Source organism: Cryptotermes secundus, unplaced genomic scaffold (genome assembly GCF_002891405.2).
Source record: "Cryptotermes secundus unplaced genomic scaffold, Csec_1.0 scaffold42, whole genome shotgun sequence".
NCBI classification, from domain to species: domain Eukaryota; kingdom Metazoa; phylum Arthropoda; class Insecta; order Blattodea; family Kalotermitidae; genus Cryptotermes; species Cryptotermes secundus.
This window is the reverse complement of record NW_019720161.1, coordinates 1,742,578-1,758,085: the sequence shown is the minus strand read 5'-3', so window position 1 is coordinate 1,758,085 and position 15,508 is coordinate 1,742,578. Positions and strand designations below refer to the sequence as shown.

Below are 15,508 nucleotides of genomic sequence, written 5' to 3'. Positions count from 1 at the left end.
GTGAATGTGGAATATGTCATATAAATACAAAACATATGTACAATCCCAATGGAGTTCTCACACAAGAGAAACCAAGAATACACAGTGACTACACACAAGGCTATTTAAAGATACATAAATTATTTTCTAGACAATAGGTACTCATCAAGAGGGTAAAATGAATGTGTATTTAAGTATCGTTTTGGTGCTATTTTAAATCATGCCTTTTCATAAGACCTTTGAGATCAGATGGTAGGTTATTAAAAATTCATGATTCCAACAGTTTTCTTTTGCAATGTAAATACCTTTTTACTGTCAGATGAATTACACCAGAAAATTATTCAATACTTCATTAAAGAGTGAAAGTAAGCAAAATATATTGATTTGAGAGTGTCAGTTATATAGATATGCCTGCATAATTTTGCAAGTGAAACATGATCTGTCCTCATTACATCTTATACGTGACATTTTATTGACATTATAAGAGCAAGCTAGTAATAAGTAAATTATTATTTGTCTTGACCCATTTCAGAGATCGGTACATGTGCTGGAGATATAACTGGTTTGCTGTTCTTGTGTAAAAAAATTATGAATTATTTTAATGATTATATTGCATTGTTTTAGAATCATGGACTGAAAAAAATTTGCCTTGTCATTTAGAATTAGTTAAATGATTACAGTGTAACCTTACAAATTTGGAATTTGTGATAATTCTGACAGCAGTTTTTTTTTTTTTGGGCGTTACAACTGTCATGATCCCATTGCCACTACATAAAAAGTTTTTAAGACTGATGTCAAAATTTACATTTCTACACCTTATGGCAAGTAAATTTATTTTATTGTATGCAATCTAAGTCTCAAAATCATGTTATATTGCTTAGAAACGCATTTGAAGTACATTCTCTGAACATATTTTTATAGCACTTCTAAAATTCAGACTTTTGCTAATTTGGACAAGGGTTGGCACCCAATTAATTTGTATTAGGGAGGTCTTAACAAATTTCTGTTATTGTTAAAGGTTAATGAATTCTTCTTGTGATTATATTTTTTAGCATTGTTAAGTGATAATATTTCTCATAAATCATTGTTACTTGATCCGGATATTATATGTTTTCTAACATTTCTGCATTTGTCTTTTGAGATATTTAATGATGTTGTTTACAAAGCAACAAGCTGTGTAGTATGCAAGGAATGATTGCCTTGAAGTGGTTTTTTCTTAAACCTAGAATGGATGGTATTTACTTTTTATAATATAAGCCCATGGTTTTCTCTGTTACTCATTCAGGAAAAATATAGTAAATTCAGCTTTAATCTGCAAAAGATAATAGCACTATACATGTGGATTGCTTTTTCACATACAAGGGGGGGGTCAGTAAATTGGTCACAAATGGATATAAAACATGAAATGTGTTTAGTTTTGAGGTTTTCACGGCAATGTCTATGAAGAAAGTCATCTTCTGGGACCTGGCGCCGTGTATTCTTGGTTTTAACCGACGTTTCGGAGCAACGTATCGCCTCCTTCTTCAGGGCAGGTGAATCGCAATGCGAATACAGAGAGCAGTAGCTGCAGCATAGGAGTCTGTTGAATATTGTCTGAGCCACTTCTGCATCTGTTTGGGCATCATCTGCGACTTTCAAACATCCTTGAGAGAATTTCTCGACCCAGTTGTGAACCACTTTACACAACAGACTTCTCACAATAAGCAGGAAACATTTCTTTATGCATATCCTTTTCATTGAGTCCTTTTGCCCACAAAAATCACACAACAGAATGCTGCTGTATGCTAATACACTTCTGAAGCCTGGTCACCATTTGGACTACTGAAACCCCTGAACATGTGCATGTGCATCTGCTACCTAGACTGCCTTGAAGCTGGACTATGCTGCTACCTAGTGATACACATGGAAAACCTGTTACGACCATTACAGCTGTTTTATTTCCATTTGTGACCAATTTACTGACCGTCCCCCATACACTACCGTTTACTAAAAATTCTGACAATATATAAATATGAAACTTGAGGTTATCACAGCAGGGAATATCAGGATTTTTGTCTTCTCAGATGTAACATCATGTAGTTCAGTAGATTTGTATCTGAAGATAGAGGCAGCAGATTTTCCAGAATGTCACTACCCATGAGCTATATAGCATTGCATCCCAGAAGGCTTCAATCTAAATAAAAATCTTGAGTTGTTAATTTTTAATTTCTTAGATATGTGAATTTTATACATGAGAATTAAACTTGATAGGCTAGAAGAAGCTGAAAAGGATCTGAATCAAGTAATGGGCATGCTGAGGGAGAAGCAACAGCATTTGGCTGAAGTAGAGAAACAGATCGCTCAGTTAGAAGCATCTTATGATGCCAGTCTAGCAGAAAAGACTGAGTTGGAGCGAGTCATAGATCTGACTGCAAACAGACTCACAAGAGCAGGAAGACTGACTTCAGCCCTTGGAGATGAGCAAGTTCTGTGGGAAGAGTCAGTTAAGGTATGAAACAAATGATCATTAATTTAAAATGTCTTAATAAATCATCTTTTGGGAATCTCCTTTTTTAGTGGTAGAGAGAGTTAAATTGCTTTAATTGACAATTGAAAGGAGGCCAAAAGATCACATAACAACTCTTGTACGAGATTCTTGATACTCATTTCAATTTTAAACAGGGTCTCAATGCCAGTTTGGCCACTTTGCTTGGTGATGTGCTGGTAGCAGCAGGTTTTGTTGCATATCTTGGGCCCCTCATAAGCACATACCGTGATGAGTTGATGGGGCTTTGGATTTCTCACTGCAAAGAGCTGTCAGTTCCTGCATCAGAAAATTTCAGGTAGAACAGAAATATACGTCTCTGATACACATACGTACAATAAAATAGGTGAAGCTAATCTCCTTGATGGCGAATTTCGAAGTAGATTGATGTGACTCAGGATAAGGATGTGTGGAAGGCTCTTGTGAACATGATAATGAACCTTTGAATTCCATAAAATGCTGGGAAATTCTTAGGTAGCTGAGTGACCGACAGCTTCCCAAGAAAGAACAAATTGTTCCTTTTTCTTGCACTTATACTTTAACACAACATGTTTTGGCCTTAGATGGCCATCCTCAGGTGTCTTAATATATTTAAACTGCTACACTGCATTAATATGCAGTAAAATCACATGCTGCAGTGCACTGAATAAAACAAATTAAAATAAAATTACAAAGAAATTAAGTAATGTTAGGTAAGATTATCAAACAGGTAACAGAATTGAAATATTTAAGATAATTTAGTTCAGGTCTAAAAAATAATATAAAAATGGAATTACAATCTTACATCAAAATAAATGACAATACTAAAAGAAGTTCTGGCAAATTCTAAACACCTGAAGAATAGGTGAAGAGAACTGCACTGAATGGGATTAGAAGCAGGAAATTAAGCTTAATCCTGCACAATTTTTGTGATGAGGATAATAATTTAATTGAACTAAACTCCTCAGATTACCATCTTCTGGCATGTGACACCTTGTAGTCTGATAGGCAGGAACCTGTTGCATCAATCTTCAGGCAAGAAGAAACCTGAAGATGGAGGCAGCAAGTTCCTCCGAAATGTTAGTACCTATCTGCCCAACTGCATGGGGTCACATCACAGAAGACCGCGCTCTCATTACTTGGTGCTGTCAGTATCCTCAGATCTCATCAATTTCTCATGTTTGTGTGTGAAGTCACCCATCATGTCATTGCAAAGACTTTATTAGGATGTAATGCAGGAATTATCCTTGTTCTAATTAGCTTTTATTTCTTGTCTTTTGTAACAGTTTGACTGCTGTTCTGACAGACCCATATGAAATCAGACAGTGGAACACATTTGGTCTACCAAAAGACAAAATATCTATAGAGAATGCTATCCTTGTAACATGGGCTAAAAGGTGGCCCCTTTTGATAGACCCACAAGAGCAGGTAAATCTTGCAGTAACATTTGATATGTTATTTGACACTTAGCCATGCAAGTAATGATATTACTTTGTGTAATGTTATGGAAACCTGTTACTTGAGCTGTTTTTCATTAGTATATTATCGGATTCAGAGAGGTTCTGTAATTAGTGAATAGTTATCATAGAGCTAGCCAAAGCCCAGTATAAGGAGTGTATGTTAAAATCACTATTTAAAGAATCTCTGGATGAATGGCCTTTCTGACACCAAATCAAGGTGTTCACTAAATGGGGGTGATATAAAACTGCATCAAGAAACTCTTCATTTTAATAATATTTAATGCATACAATTATGCTGAGCCAGGATGGCGTAGTTGGTATAGTGACTGGCTGTGGGCTTGATGACTGAGGGGTCAGAGTTTGAGTCCTGGTAGGATCAAGAATTTTCTCATCTCCATGTCATCTAAAAAAGCTCTTGATTCCACCCAACCCCCTGTCCAATGGGTACCAGGGGCTCTTTCTCCTGGGCTAAAGCGGCCGGGGCGTGAAGCTGACCCCTCACCTCCAACTAGTGCCAATGTCAAGAAAATGTGGATCTATACGTCCACTCCCTCATACGTCTTCATGGCATAATGCTTGATTAGTTAAACACAGGGACAACTTTACCTTACCTTTTACATAGAATTATAATGAAATAATTTCTTTATGTAAATACTTAGTAAGAGTGTTTCTGTACCAATAAATATGATTATGTAGTCAATCATATCCAATTAATTTCTGAGATAATTAATGACATATGAAGTAAAAACTAAAAGTCCCTTTGTTAAGAACTAAATTAACTAGAGATTTCACACACCTAAGATTGTGACTGTGCAATAATGGTTTCTGGCAGAGAGAAGAACATATTGCTGTTCTGACCACATCTGCACTAAATTGAGGTATGATTTCTTGAAGTTTTAAAGTGTTTTACATTAATTGTGCAGAGTATTAACTAAATTGAAATATATTGAATGCAGAAAAACAGCATGGTGAAATCTTTGTTTAATGTTGATGCATTTAGTAAATTCCCATATTTATTTATTTTTTTTCTGGTACCAGCTGAAGCTTGATTTAAACAATATATTATTTTCTATATATAGAGAATTTCAGTGTAGTAAATAACCCACATTTCAGGTAAGAAAGTTTTTGGCTTTCTAGATCTTGTACCTAAATTTAGCGTGATTATGGTCAAAACAATTGATATTCATACGTTCTCCTTGCTGGAAATCATTCTCATGCAACCATTGTGTTTATTTCATTTGTCACTAATTACTTTAGAAATTAATTTGGTATTTTTTATTATGTAACCACATTTATTTATGTAAATAAATTATTTTATCGCAGTTGTATGCAGTAATTCTCATAAGAAAGTGACCAGGTTTTTATGTAATTTTTCGTAACCCCCATTTAGTGAATACTTATTCTAGTGTAAGACATGCTATCCCCGTAGGGATTCATTCTTTGATTTCTTAGATTAAACGCAAATGAAATGCAGCTTTTTCTTCAAACACAGGCCAATCGATGGATTCGTCAGATGGAAGATGCTAATGGTTTGAAAATAGTCAAACTGACAGATTCCAATCTCATGCATGTTCTTGAGAGTGGGATTAGAATTGGTAATTCAGTCTTGCTTGAGGAGATAGGAGAAACACTGGATCCGATATTAAGCTCTGTGCTTCTCAAACAGACGTTTGTTCAGGTATGTTATAAATTTAGATTGAGTACTGACATGGGGGGGGGACTGATTCCAGTTACCCCAGACCTCTACTTCATTCACAGTGTGTCCCCAGTGGTCAGCCTTAGCATGTCGCTTAAACCCTTAGTGATGGAGAACGTCCATAGTAAATTTGTTTGTAGTGTCTAAGGACATTTAAACGTTAAATACTAAGTTTTCATTTCACTATAAGAAAATATTTTTTTGTTTAAAACTAGTGTTTTGGACTTGTCTGTCATCTGAGTTTATTAAAACTGCTGTATTTATAAAGCTGTCTCTCTTTCTATCTCCAGGATACAAAAGAAAATATATTCTGTTGGACTTTTACTGAGTGCCTTGTAATGTTAGAGTATGTAGTCACAACAGTGGACATGAATGGGTTAAAAATGTCAATCAGTGTAGTTGCAAGAAATTTTAGAAGGCTGTGAGAAGATTGATAAGATAATGAAAATATTTTGCAAATGCAGTGAATATTATGTTGCTATTATATTCCTTTGTACATTGAAATGCTGTTTTAGGCTGGGAGAACTCTGATAAGACTTGGTGATGCTGATGTTGAATACAATGATAGTTTTCGTTTGTATATGACAACTAAACTTCCTAATCCGCATTATTTGCCAGAGATCTGCATTCAGGTGACAATGATAAACTTTACAATAACAACATCGGGCTTAGAGGAACAGCTGCTGAGGTAAGCATGTGTATCAAGAAACCATTTAAATATATCACTGCTGTGGACAAAGTCACTAACTGATTACTCATTATATTAGCCTTATGAATAATAACCTTTAAGAGCCTAGTGACACCGTATGGAGACCTTTGAAGTGTAGCCGAGTGGCCATACGTCACTGTATGGGTACGCGCATTCCACGCACACACACAGTGTTTTAAAATCTAATTTTAAGATAGAAATTCTTGTTCTACTTACATTATTTTTGAGCACCCGCTTTATAAGTAGACTGTCTTCCCTCCTGCGTCATCTAACTGAATGCAGAGTCCGACGTCGCAACTCATGCACTTTGTCCGTATGTAACTCGGTTTTCCACGCGAAGAGCACATACGACACCTCAGTCTCGTATTAGAGGAAGTCGGCCAGTGATGTCGAGTGGCCTCCTCTAATCGTAACGCTTATAAAACATCACAATTTTAACTATCCACCATGGCCTCATTTTGCATGGAAGAAGCCGAAATTGAAAGGCCGCTGATAAATGACGCCGATTCAGAATGTGGTACAGACGACTCTCAAACTGGCGAGGAAGCAAGGGGGAAATGCGGGGCTATTCCATGAACATTACCTCTGTGTGGCTAGTCCGAGATATACACAGTCAGAGTTACTGAAGGACAACGTACGATAAGACTTCGCCCACGCTCGTGCATACAGAAAGGTTCCAACATGACTGGAGAATGTGCAATTTCAAACATAAACTTCCTCCCCTTTTGCCAGATAAGACATAGTAAGACAGGATGTCAGCAGCATGCATTTATACTGCAGAAACTGAATGCATATTTGTGGACAGACGCTCAAAATTGGGGAATTTTTTTTTTTAATCAGTGTAACAATATTTACAGATTTTAAAATCTGTAAATTACAATATCTGATTCTATATTCTTTCTAGATAAAAGCAGCGTTTATTTCGTTCGTTTATCACAAAAATTGTTGAAATCACAGCATTTTAGTAACATGCTTACAATTTTTAATACTCTACAATGGCAGACATTTAAATTAACTGCACCCTGCTGCCATTACGGGAATTTAAATGACCTGTCTCTTAAAGAATAATCTAGAAGAGTTCTAGGAATGGGAATGGAAAACGAGAAATAAAGAATGAATATCAAAACCCCCCAATAAAAAGGTAAGGTAAATTTGTGCCTGTGCTCAACTAATTAAGCACTATACCATGAAGGCATATGAGGGAGTGCATGTATAGATCCACACATTTTCTTGACCTCAACACTAATTGGAGGTGAGTGGTGAGCTTCACATCACGGCTGCTTTACCCCCCACCCCAGGGAAAGAGAGCCGGTGTGGACGACGTGGAGAAGAGAAAATTTTCTACCCTACCGGGACTCAAACTACAACCCCTCAGTCGTCCAGCCTGTAGCCAGTTGCTATACTGACTGCTACCCTGGCTCCTAAACCCAAAATAAAGCAAACAAAAGATTAAAGCATTTATTTTCTTGTCTCCTGGGTTATCACCAATATTTGAGTTTACTATGGAGTACTTTCATAGGTTTAGAATCAATACACTGTTCTAAATATTTCCCACCTTTAAATTATTAAAACAATGGTGTACATTGAATTGAACATTGTTAATTAATTTAAAGAGCATAACATATGAATTCATTGAACTGAGTTTAAATTTTAACTTTATAGTGATGTTATATGCTTGGAGCAACCAGAGTTAGAACAGCAACGAAATGAATTGATAACCAGAATTAATAATGACAAAAATCAACTTCAAAGTATAGAGGATAAAGTACTGAGAATACTGTATGCATCAGAAGGGAATATATTGGATGACGAAGCCCTAATAGACACACTAAATGAAAGCAAGGTAAAACAAAAATAATTTACTTTATATTTGAATTGTAACTATAATGCAGAATTTTAATGAGTTTGTGAACTATGTGTAGTGGGACAAGAAGAATATTTTAAGACTAAGAGAGAGGAAGACAGTTTCATAATAAGAAACTTCAGAGTTTGTACTCTTCACCTAGGGTGACTGATCCTGTAAAATTGCGTGAGATCAATACAAAATATAGTGCACATGGTGGGAAACAGAATGCATACAGAATTTTGGTTGGAAAGTCTCCACAGATGCGATTTGAGGCCTAGGCACAGATGAAACAGTAATATTAAACAGATTTTTAAGAACTTGGTTTTGAAGACATAAAGTCAACTAAATGAAATTGTTAAGGATATGCCTGTATTATCACTGAATTTGACCTTCTGAGTCTATAACAAAATTTTCTTGGCCACTGTCAGCTGTGAAGACTACTGTTTTCTGGGATATGATACCATGCAGCCTAGTAGAAATTTACTGACATTTTGGATGGACATATGACCTCCATCTTCAAGGTTGAAGGGTAAGCTAAGCAGCATTCTGCAGCAGTCCATTCATCTGAAACTTAAACTTCTACCAGACTACACAGTATCACATCTACATAGTCACTCCTGTTAGGACCTCAGATATGTATGTCATCTGCTTTGTACATTGCATACATAGTTGTATTTAATTTGTAAGACATATTTTTTTTTCTGTTTTACTTAAGGAAACAGCAGGTGTTATAGCATCAAGATTATTGGAAACAGAGGCTGCAGAAGCGAACATATCTGTAGCAAGGGAGAAATATCATTTAGTGGCAACTCGTGGATCCGTTCTGTACTTTGTAGTAGCTCAGTTAGCTGATATTGATCCTATGTATCAGTTTTCCTTGAAATATTTCAACCAGGTCTGTAAATACTGTTCGTCAGAATATTTTCATTTGTTAACTTAAATAATAAATGCATTCCACAGTGTCTGGAACCTAGTCTCGGTAAGTGCAATATAAATAATTTATCTTCATGTTTTCATATAGTGTGTATCATATAGTACAGTTTGACCAGGAATGGAAATGGTTTTTTTTTACTAGGTAGACACTTCAGTTGAGAACAAGGGAGTAACTCAAGAGCAGTAGAAAAGTACTGGGGAATGTCGGACATATATTTTGAAGAAATTATTACAGTGTAGTCTTGTGAATTTGTTCCAATTTGTTGGGAACAGTAATTATGACATCTTAGGCACTGGAAATAACTTCTTCAAAATGAAGCCTCTGAAACTAAGTAGGGGACATCTGTCCGCATCTACCTGCATTTCCAGCCATAATGTAGGGCCAGCTGAAACCTGTTATGCTATCCACGCAGTTGAGCTATTTTACCACAGAGGAACTTTATGTGAGATTGATGTTTTCTGGGCTGTGACATCATACAATCATGCAGATGTACTCTAACATTTTAGGAAAATGCTGTCTCCTTGTTCATGGTCAAAGTGTATAGAGTGAGAAGTTTATTTGCTTATATAGGCATGTTGCAAGCTAGATGGTTTCTCAGTCATGGGGATTGGAGAGCAGATAGAAACCAGTCTAGACCAATAGCAGTGGTGAACAGGAAAAGTCCTCTTTAATGACCGCAATATTACATGGTGTCATAACCCATATGGCCACATTACGTAGTGTTACAGTACAGCAGACCACAGTCTGAACAATTACCCATAAGAATTTTACATGTAATTGATACCAAATTATGAAAGCCTTAAGCTCTTTGGTATAAGCTGTAAAAACAATGAAATATTGCATCAGAAATCTCTGTATGTGGTTACAATTACAGACTTTACACATTTTGTTTTGTGATGGTTATTCATTTGCCCTACTTAAATGTCTGTCTGCTGGGCATGGTCAGACTGTTCAAGACCTATGTAGGCAAATTGTATTGTGTCCTGTATTTCACTTGAAGATACACAGAAACTGATAACAAAGCATGCTTGAAAGTGTCAGTGATGTGACACTATGTAGTTCAGTAGAAGTTAAAAAATAATTTTGAGGGACATACTACCTCCTTCTTGAGGGCTGAAGAGTGAAAAGAAGAGGCTAGCAAGAAGCAGGCACCAATACTGTATAGCCTTGATGCTGAACATGTCGTTAAATGACCTACAGAAGAAAAAAAAGAAAAAAATTGAAACCCAAGCAGAGTGAACTTATGCAAGACTACACAGTATCACATTCCACATACTCGTAATGCTCAACTGCCATTAGAACCTCAAATCCAAGAGAACATAGTTCTTAATGAGATTTGGGGTTATTGTAGGGTTGAAAATTAGGACTGTATTATTTTTTATAATGACATTGTATAGGTTTGTAGGTGGTTACCAACATTTCAGAGGAACCTGCTGCCTCTATATACCCTGAAGATAATATATCTTTTATATATCTTATTTAGTAAATTCTATTCTATACTGCTGGATCTTGTGTTTAGGTGTTCAATAAAGTGATCAGTACTACTGAGAAAGCTGAAGATTTAGCAGTTCGTCTGCAAATTCTGTTAAATGAAATAACACTTGCAGTTTATACGAATGTGTCAAGGGGTTTGTTTGAAAGGCACAAGCTTATATTTAGCTTCATGCTATGTGCAAGAATATACAAAGAAGCTGGAATCATTAATGAACTGCAATGGAATTTTCTACTTCGTGGGCCGGTATCTGTTGGAATGGTAAGTCACCCTGAAGCATATCATCTGTTACTTTCTCAGCTGTCCTGTTCCATGTTTCTGTTTCAAAGATTTTGCTGTCATGACAGTGTGATTAATAATAAAAGCTTATTTTTCAGGCAGAATGTACTGCTACCATATGCTCTGATTGGATTAAAAAAAATAGAATTTAAAATATAAATCAAAGAGAGCCATAAGAGAAGTCATAGGCCTAATGCTGGAAGGACGCCGATGGTCATAACCCTTGTTCAGTCTCTCATTTCTTGCACAGATATTTCATTTATATAACATATTACTTCGAATATAAAATGCACATTTTACACATTTTTTCCCCATTGAAAAATTGATGTGCATCTTAAATTCAGGGATTAGGCACCTTTCTAAATTTTTTCCTAAAACCCACATTAAGAAACTGGATGTGTCTTAAATTTGAAGGCTTCTTATATTTGAAGTAATACACTATGTTAACCAACATTTGATTCAGTGGTGTACATATGTGTTTTCTTTAACAATGCAAGCCTTCTTATCTGTTACTGTTTCTTCTCTCTGTTTTTAGACTGTTCCCAAGAAACCAGATATTGCAACCCTATCAGATGCCATGTGGCTGTCAGTTAATTTCCTTGCTGCCAAGTTTGACTCTTTTGAGGGTATAGTTTTGGATTCAGTTCTAAAAATATGTATAAGAATCGAAGATTTTGATCAGGTAATGAAACTTTTGAGAGTCAGATGAACAGACAAGAAATTATATGTACTGTTATGCTAAATATAATTTTTTTTATTGCTAGTGGGATGGGACTAAGTCCCTTGTACTGCGGCCACTTCTGGCCTATTGTACCAGCCTCAGATGATAGGTGAGGGTAATTATGGAGCAATTGGTGGAATGGAGATTGGCAGGGAAAACCGAAGTACTAGGAGAAAACCTGCCCCAGCGCCACTTTGTCCACCACAAATCCCACTTGACCAAAACCCGGGATCGAACCAGGGCCAGTGCGGTGGGAAGTCAGCGACTAACCACTTGAGTTATGGCGCGGCCTTATGCTAGATACATTCAAACACTCACCACTAGCTATGTAAAATGTGAGAGGTACTTGATATGGACAGTTATACACCTTTTTCCTGTATTGTTATATATTTTCCAACCATATATTGTGTCTGTCTGGGCTTAAATTTATGAGAACTGAAGAAAATTTCAATTATATTTGTGGTCGGTTGTTACCACTATTTCAGTGGGAAATGCTGCCTCTGTCTTCACTCTGAAGTTTGAAGCAGTAGCTTCCTCTGAAACATTAGTAAACAATATACAGGACTGTCCCAGCAGACAGTAATCTTTATAGTGAATTAAGGTCTCCTATGGCATGTAGTAATAATTTTAGTTGAATGCTGGAAAAAACTATTTTCTTGCATTGTTAACTAGGTTCAGTGTTAACATGCTTGTATTTATAACCTCATTATTAAAAATGAATTTTGCAGTGCCATGAATCCTAATCTAAATGAATGCATGAAAGTAAAAGGACTGGAAAAATTAAAACACTTTATATGTCAATACAATAAACCCTTGCTAATCCAGTTGTAGTAAACCCAGATGTCAGAAACTCTGGATTGAAGTATGAAAAATGAAAAATGCTAATCACAGTTAAGGAGTATTATGAACACCTAAGAAATGTGAGGGAGATCCTATTTAATGAACAGCAGTAGAGGTCTGTTCAGACAAAACTAGGCAGTTTTTTCAAACCTTCATTATTATGTCTAAAAACATGAGTCTTCTATCGATGAATAAATGTATTATCTTTTTATAGCTTTTAAACGAAGGCTCTACAATTATATTTTTTTTATGTTTATTTTCTTCAGCACTATTTATGTCATTAAATTTTTGCATTTATTTTTGTTCTAAGTTTTGTCCTTTAGACTCCCATTTGCTTCAGTAATCCAGATGACCTCTTCCTCCAAAATTTATCCAGATGAGTGAGGGTTTACTGTATATGTAATTCATTATTATTCACAGACTGGAAAAATATTGTTGATTGATAGATCTTTATTTTTATTGGCAGATTAAAATTAGTTCAGTTAATTATTGTAACTATGTTATTTTCATTATTATGGTGTTTTCAGGTAATCAATATTCATGTAACAAACCACAAGTCGTCACAAATAGATTGGAATGTACAGTTGGATGATTTTGAGAAACTGATGTTATTAAAAGCCTTGAAGGAAGAAAAGGTAAATTTATCATTCAGAGAAACCCACATTAGTGAAGTAACTATGTATATTGAGTTTGGTTTTGAGGTTCTCAAAGAGTGATTATGAAGAGTATGATCTTCTGGGTAGGAAAACCAGCAGAAGCAAGCAGCAAACTAAGCTGGACATGTTGATATCTTGCTTGGCATACTCTTTGACCCTGAAAATGAAGGAAGTATGCTGCTCTGAAAAGTTGGACTGTCTGAATTATGTAGTGTTACAACCCAGCAAACCTCACTCTTCATGTATATTAATGGTTGTGAGAGAGCTGGAAGAGAGATTAGTAAGTACCCTCATAAGTGGAATGCCATTTCATATGTTTCGTTCATACTTTCCAGTAATTAAATGACTGAGAAAAACAGTAAGATCTTATTTTAATCTGGAATCTCCTCTCCATTAAAAATATTTGTAGTGAGTTGTAGTTCTCTAGTGTTATTCTACAGTTCGTGTTTCTGTGCCCTCTTGTATGGGGAATTCTGTTCTTATCCTGTTTTTGCTTACCTGAGGTGCAGAAATTCCATGGAGCAGGGCATTTATTGAGAAAATCGTAGTTGCTCAGCTATTTAACAAATTTGCTTCCTTTAATGGAACCCAAAGGTTCATTACTGCATTCACAACAACCCACCACTGGATTTTTTCCTGAGCCAGATGAGTCCAGTCCACACCCTTCCAGCATATTTATTTATGATTCTTTATGCTGTTCTTCTCAGGCCACGCCATAGCTCAAGCGGTTAGTCGCTGGCTTCCCACCACGGCAGCCCAGGTTCAATCCTGGATCTGGTCAAGTGGGATTTGTGGGGACAAAGTGGCACTGGGGCAAGTTTTCTCTTAGTAATTCGGTTTCCCCTGCCAATCTTCATTCCACCAATTGCTCCACAATCACCCTCACCTTTCATCTGGGGCTGGTACAATAGGCCAGAAGTGGCCGCAGTGCAAGGGCCTTAGTCCCACCCCACTAGCAATAAAAAAATGCTGTTCTTCTCCATTCTTCCAAGAGGATTTTTCCTTTCAGGTTTTCTTACCAAAATGTAGTATGTTTTCCTGCTCTCTCCCATATGTCCTACATACGTATATGAAGTGAACATTTTATGAAGGAAATTACTTATGAAAATATGATATGATGTGTGGTCTGCTAATGTCTGAAGCATTATGTATTTATTTTCTTTAACAGATTACTCTAATTATTAAAGAAGAGTTATCATTAAAGTACAGTTGTACAAATAATACGATATTCAATGAATAAATTTTATACATTCTTTCCACAGTTGGTGTCTGCTATTACTTCATATGTGAAAGGGAAATTGGGCCAGGCCTTTGTTGAAAGGCCTCAAATTACATTACAGAAATTGTGAGTTTTTGGTGCTTTAATTAGGGAGAATAGTTTAAGAAAGTGTGTTCAAAAGGAGACAGTCCATTAAAGAACTATTTATGTTTCTTCTGTATCGTTAAATATGGGAATGAAATATAGTCTTCGGCAAAGAATAGTCATTTTGGAAATGTCCAGAACATGATTTGTATATCAGTTATAGCTGGTTCTGAGGACAGTGTTATGCATTTCATATTAGCGGATCTCTGAACTTCATCCAAAATGTGGTATTCCAAACAGAATAGAATATTGTTATACCTATGATCACCCACTGCTATGCAACAGGTTGGTAATCAAATTTCATTAATATCAGCTTGTTCCATGGATTGTGTCTCTTTTTTAATACACTATATTAATGCATTACACATTTTACTTTTGTGAATTAACCATAAAAGTAAGAATTTTTAAATTTCTTCTCCTCTTAAGGAGCATTGTTTTGCATTTTTTATGAAGTAAAAAGGAAAGAATACCTAATCTAAATACACTTTGTGTTTTGCTGAAATTCCATTTCAAAGCCAGCAACAAATAAGTTTAATAAGCTGCAGAGAACTTTATAGGGAATTTTTTGTAATACATTATAAAGTACACAATTTCCAATTTAAATTAATGTATTAATTTCCAGGAAGTACTACCTTATTGAAACTTCACATAGCCTATTACAGGTTTCGTTAAGCTTCAGTAAGTTTTCTTTTCCCCATATGAACATCATTCATTCATCTGTAATCTATTAAGATGACAGGTCCACAGTCTCTTCCAAAACAGTTCCTCCACTTGATGCGATCTAGAGCTTTCTCCTTCAAATGAAAATATCCTCTTCTGTCCCCAAGGTCATCCAGCATCTTCTTATGTCTTCTTCCTCGTCTTCTGGTCACTTCTATCCGCCCCTCTATCTTTCCTTCAATAACTTCTTTTATAAGGTAGTTACCACGTAAGATATGACCAATGCAATTAGCCTTCCGTTTTCTTATTTTGTGTAGGATATTCCTCTGCTCACTTACTCTAAATAACACTTCTTTATTTCTCACATAAT

General features: G+C 35.8%; 1 protein-coding gene across 1 annotated transcript in view; it reads left to right on the top strand.

Moving 5' to 3' along the window:
* LOC111866951 (dynein heavy chain 6, axonemal) overlaps positions 1 to 15,508 on the top strand; it is a 106,451-nt gene that overhangs the window by 78,287 nt on the left and 12,656 nt on the right. Inside the window, exons 44-54 of the mRNA XM_033752524.1 lie at positions 2,230 to 2,467; positions 2,641 to 2,801; positions 3,769 to 3,910; positions 5,435 to 5,620; positions 6,154 to 6,326; positions 8,010 to 8,190; positions 8,909 to 9,088; positions 10,647 to 10,880; positions 11,434 to 11,580; positions 12,987 to 13,094; positions 14,378 to 14,460. Coding sequence (XP_033608415.1) covers positions 2,230 to 2,467; positions 2,641 to 2,801; positions 3,769 to 3,910; positions 5,435 to 5,620; positions 6,154 to 6,326; positions 8,010 to 8,190; positions 8,909 to 9,088; positions 10,647 to 10,880; positions 11,434 to 11,580; positions 12,987 to 13,094; positions 14,378 to 14,460 — 1,833 coding nt within the window. The remainder of the gene's footprint in view (positions 1 to 2,229; positions 2,468 to 2,640; positions 2,802 to 3,768; positions 3,911 to 5,434; positions 5,621 to 6,153; positions 6,327 to 8,009; positions 8,191 to 8,908; positions 9,089 to 10,646; positions 10,881 to 11,433; positions 11,581 to 12,986; positions 13,095 to 14,377; positions 14,461 to 15,508) is intronic.